Genomic DNA, 5,000 nt, shown 5'->3' on the forward strand with positions numbered 1-5,000 from the left:
CTCGTTGGATTCTGGGTCGTGTGTTCGAGTCCCACCGTGGTGGGTTGTGTTGGAGCACTCGAGCTGGGGATCCCTGTTCCCGTCCACGGACTCCGAGCTCCACAAATGCGAGTCGGTAAAACCGCACGAGGCGGCGAGGTACCCAGCCAGACTCTGACCCCCAGCTCGCCTTCCATCCCGAGCTGAAGGGCTGAATAAAGACCCACGAGGTCCATTTCTTTTTTGGTGTGTGTGTGTCTGTCTGTGGCCAGTCTGATAAGTCGAAATCGTTTTAGTGATTGCCATTGTACATTTGCCTGCATTCATATTCGTGGTTAAGTCTGCTCTGTGTTTCCCTCCCTCTTACATTGTAAATAAATAACTGTTAAATGTTCCAGTTTGTTGTCTGTGTTTTCCTTCATTGAACCAGTATGGTTTGGGCTTGAGAATTAGTGAGGCCGCTTATGCCGTAAATTGCTATTTGGACCGGCAGGTTTTGGTAATTCCCGCTCGGTTATGCCGGACCCGAGTCGGTTACAGCGACTCAGTTCGGATGAAGCTGACCGAGGGTGTGGCTTCCCCGGTAGTTAGACGGCGTGGGTATTTAGGTGAATTGGAATAGACAAATAAACCCGACCCCACACCGTCGAAATATTGGCGACCACGATCGATTAAGTGACCCGTCAGCTTCAGAGTTATCCGGAGCGACGACCTTCAATTCCGGGTGTTCAGAGGGGAGACGGCCCAACTGATCCGTCTAGCGGTCGTTCCTCACCCCCGAACCCGGCACCACAACAATACTAATACTTCAAGTAATTAAGCCTAAAGTCGAGGAGACTCTACACACAGACTTAAATACAAACAAGGGGAAAACGAACAAAAGAAAATCCTCCCTTTATTCTGGAATTTAGCTTTGGCCAGAAATGGTCTTTACTGAACTTTGGGATCGATGCGCTTCGTCCTGCGCGGTTATACACGCCCAAAAATTTTGCTGAGCCGCTTTCTAGGGTAGGAAATGTATGTGAGAATTAGTGAGACGTTATTCAATGCCAGGGCTCACCAACCGCCGTGCGGCTTCCTCGTCGATCGCGCTTGCCCATGCTATTCTCTGCAGAATGACGTCGCTCCCTTCGGTGTCATACATGAGGCTTCGAGGTCCGTCTCATACGACCCAACCAAGAATCAATGGCCAGCGCCCTGCTCCACCACGTGAGCCAATTTTCCTCAGCACAAATACAAGAATCATGCCACCTTCTTCATGCATTGAAGGAAAGCCAGCTGTAATGCCCTGATCTTTCACACCATCTCCTAGCTCCGTCGTCTCTCGTCTCTCTGAGACGTCTCGCGTCTCACACACACCAAACTCTCAAGAAACAACTAAACCAAAATCCTCTTACGTGTGGTGACAAGTAACACTTAAGCTCACAGTTTCACTACTTAATTTACATCAAGATGTCTCCTACATGTCCACTGACCAAGCAACTCTATACAAGCCTAACTTTCCTACTAAATTCCTCCATCTGCCCCCACAACCGTAACGATATACATTTAAAATTTGATATTTTTAAACACACACAAACACACACACACACCCACACACACGCCTATTTTGAAAATGGCAAATAATATTGACAGTTCAAAATGTGCATACTCCAGAAAAACATGAAACTTACTGCAAAGTGGTTGGATTATGACGGAATGAGCATATACCAAACTGGAAGAGCAGGAAATCCATGGAGTGCTGCAATAAAAAGAGCAACAGCAGAGTTAGCAAAGCAACATTGAGCAGTATGATGATGCACATTCCTACAGCTCTCCAACAATAAATTGACAGACAGCAATTTCTAAAAAATAAAATAAAATAAAAAGTAGCCTTGCAATACTAATATCAACTAGCCGAAACCCCGTCACAGACGGATTCCATTCATTCAACCACCCTCACCAGCTCACCCACACTCGAGGGACATGGACTGGACAGGGCGTGTTTGCCCCTGCCTACTCATCCCCCGCCCCTGCCACATTCCCCCCCGCGCCTCCCACCCCCCGCCTTCAATTTGCTTACCTCCGCCCAAAAATTTAATTACCCCGGCCCCACCCCCACCTCTTCACTCCCCGCCCCTTGCAACCCACCCCGCCCCCTGTCCCCTCACACTCAACCCCGCCTAATTTACCCCAGCCCCAGCCCACTCATCCCCCGCCCCATTTCCTCCCCCGTCTCCCGCTTTCAATTTGCTTACCCCCCCCCAAAAATTTGCTTACCTTGTCCCCCACCTCTTCACTCCCTGCCCCCGTCTCTTCATCCCCCGCCCCCACCTCTTCACTCCTCGCCCCCGTCTCAACGAAAAGTGTTTATTCTGCTTCAGAGTTGAAAGTTGACTCTTGCCACCATGTGCGATGCACTCTTACAGGTACGAAGTTTCTTTCAGTCCAGGTCACAGTACAGAGAAAAACGTGACGTGACTGCTAGGAGGAGCACAAAATTGGTCCTTCAGTTTTAATATATAGAAGATACAATGTTTCTTGTAACATTTTTCGTGTCAAATTCACGTTCTGAGGTAGTCAGCATGTGCAGAAGAGGGTTTTACATTGCAGATGCTATTTTTGAGGAGTGGAATTACACCTCTCAGCGGTAACGGTCTGTCCACGACAGACGTAATGACGTCAGCGAATGACCGATGGTGTCATGACGTCCTGACCTCCTGACGTCTCTCAGCGGTGACGTCACACGTCGCCATGTAAACGAATCTAAAACGAAAAGTATTTATTCTGCTTCAGAGTTGAAGGTTGACTATTGCCACTATGTGTGATGCACTCTTACAGGTACGAAGTTTCTTTCAGTCCAGGTCACAGTACCGAGAAAAACGTGATGCGACTGCTATGAGGAGCACAAAATTGGTCCTTCAGTATTAATATATACCAGCCGAAACCCCGTCACAGACAGATTCCGTTCCATGAGCCCAATATGACAACCAGTGGCGGCTCTTCTAAGAGCCGGATCCCAGTCTATGTACTCCATGGCCTTACCTAATGAGGCCTACAAAACGTCCTTGTACACGACATTTTTGGTGTACACTACTCCTTGTGAAGAAGTCCCCTGTTTTGTGCTCGTGTCTACTTTGACGTACACCGTGTCAAAACTTCTCAGGTCACAGTACTGAGAAAAATGTGACGCGACCGCTAGGAGGAGCACAAAATTGGTCTTTCAGTATTAATATATAGATACATTTTTTGTGTCAAATTCACATTCTGAGGTAGTCGGCATGTGTAGAAGAGGGTTTTACATTGCAGACGCTATTTTCGAGGAGTGGAATTACACCTCTCAGCGGTGATGGTCTGTCGACGACAGACGTAATGATGTCGACAAATGACCGATGATGTCATGACATCCCTACGTCTCTCAGCGGTGACGTCACACGTCGCCATGTAAAAGAATGTAAAAGGAAAAGTGTTTATTCTGCTTCAGAGTTGAAAGTTGACTATTGCCACTATGTGCGATGCACTCTTACAGGTACGAAGTTTCTTTCAGTCCAGGTCACAGTACCGAGAAAAACGTGATGCGATCGCTAGGAGCACAAAATTGGTCCTTCAGTATTAATATATAGATATATATATATATAGTCACGTTTCATTAAACAACATATATACTACATATGTTATATATTGGATGTGAAAAGTTCAACTCAATGGGAAATTAATTTTCTTTCTAGTCATTCCCTTCCCAGTCACCCATCTAACATTATCCCTACCATGAAGCGGTAGTGGCAGGATCATGCTATGGGGATGCTTTTCAGCAGATTGAAAGATAACTGTGTCAAGTCAACAAATTATGTGTAAAGTACATGACTCAACAAATTATACCACTTTGCTCAAAACAGCTCTTTTTTGAGCTCACTGGGATTGATACTGCCAGTAAGCTTTCAAAGCAATCCCCAAGGATTGACAACTCAATGTCAACTTCAAGATACCTGCAGTGTAGAATTATTTAGGTTTAGTGCATAACCACGCTCGGATAGCCTTCCTGACATCCTTGTGCCATGTCCACCTGTGGTCAATTAAATTGATTGGACATAATTTAGAAAGAAATACACCTTTCTTTCTAAAGTCCCACAGTTGACAGTGCATGTCAGAGCACAAACTCCACCATGAAGTCTAAGAAACTGACCATAGAACTCAGAGATAGAATTGTGAGGAGACATAGATCTGGGGAAGGGTACGAAACTATTTCTAGTGTTCAAAGTTCCCAAGAGCACAGACAGCTCCATCATTAGGAAATTGAAAGAATATGGAACAACGCAGATTCTTCCTAGAGCTGGCCGTCCAACCAAACTGAGCAACTTGGCAAGGATCTTGGTCAGAGGAGTAACCAAGAACCATATGACCACTCCAAAAGAACTACAGAGTTCCTTGGCTGAGATTGGAGAGCCTGCTGGAAGGACAATAATCTCTGCAGCACTTCACAAATCAAGGCTCTATGGGAGAGTGAACAGACAGAAGCCACTCCTGAAAAAAGGCAAATGACACCATGCCTGGGGTTTTCATAAAGGCACGTGAAAGACTCTGAGAGCACAAAGCAAAAGATTCTGTGGTCTGACAAGATGAAAATTGACCTCTTTGGCATGAATGTAAAGCGCCATGTCTGACGGAAACCGAGCACAGATCACCCATCTAACATCATCCCTACCATGAAGCATGGTGGTGGCAGGATCATGCCATGGGGAGGCTTTTCAGCAGCAGGGACTGGGAGACTTGCAAGGATAGAGGGAACAATGAATTGAGCCAAGTACAGGCAAATTCTTGAGGAAAACCTGCTTCAGAGTGCAAAAGACCTCAGAATGTGGTGAAGATTTACGTTCCAACAGGACAATGACCCCAAGCATACAGCCAAATCAATGCTGCAATGGCTTCAGAGAAAGAACGTGAAAGTTCTTGAGTGGCCCAGGCAAAGCCCAGACTTGAATCCCATTGAAAAATTGTGGAAGGACTTGATGATCGATGTTCACCAATGCTCCCCATCCAACGTG

General features: G+C 46.3%; 1 protein-coding gene and 1 long non-coding RNA gene across 2 annotated transcripts in view; one reads left to right on the plus strand and one right to left on the minus strand.

The window, feature by feature from the left end:
• The window catches only part of PARN (poly(A)-specific ribonuclease), a 285,191-nt gene that overhangs the window by 231,716 nt on the left and 48,475 nt on the right, over nt 1–5,000 (minus strand). Inside the window, exon 4 of the mRNA XM_085885374.1 lies at nt 1,653–1,720. Within this exon, the coding sequence (XP_085741500.1) occupies nt 1,653–1,720 (68 nt within the window). The remainder of the gene's footprint in view (nt 1–1,652; nt 1,721–5,000) is intronic.
• The window catches only part of LOC147034568 (uncharacterized), a 275,792-nt gene that overhangs the window by 156,079 nt on the left and 114,713 nt on the right, over nt 1–5,000 (plus strand). The gene's annotated exons all lie outside the window — the stretch shown is intronic.

This window comes from Eptatretus burgeri, chromosome 1 (assembly GCF_056783735.1).
Source record: "Eptatretus burgeri isolate ZD-2024b chromosome 1, Ebu_testis_v1, whole genome shotgun sequence".
Taxonomy (NCBI): Eukaryota; Metazoa; Chordata; class Myxini; order Myxiniformes; family Myxinidae; genus Eptatretus; species Eptatretus burgeri.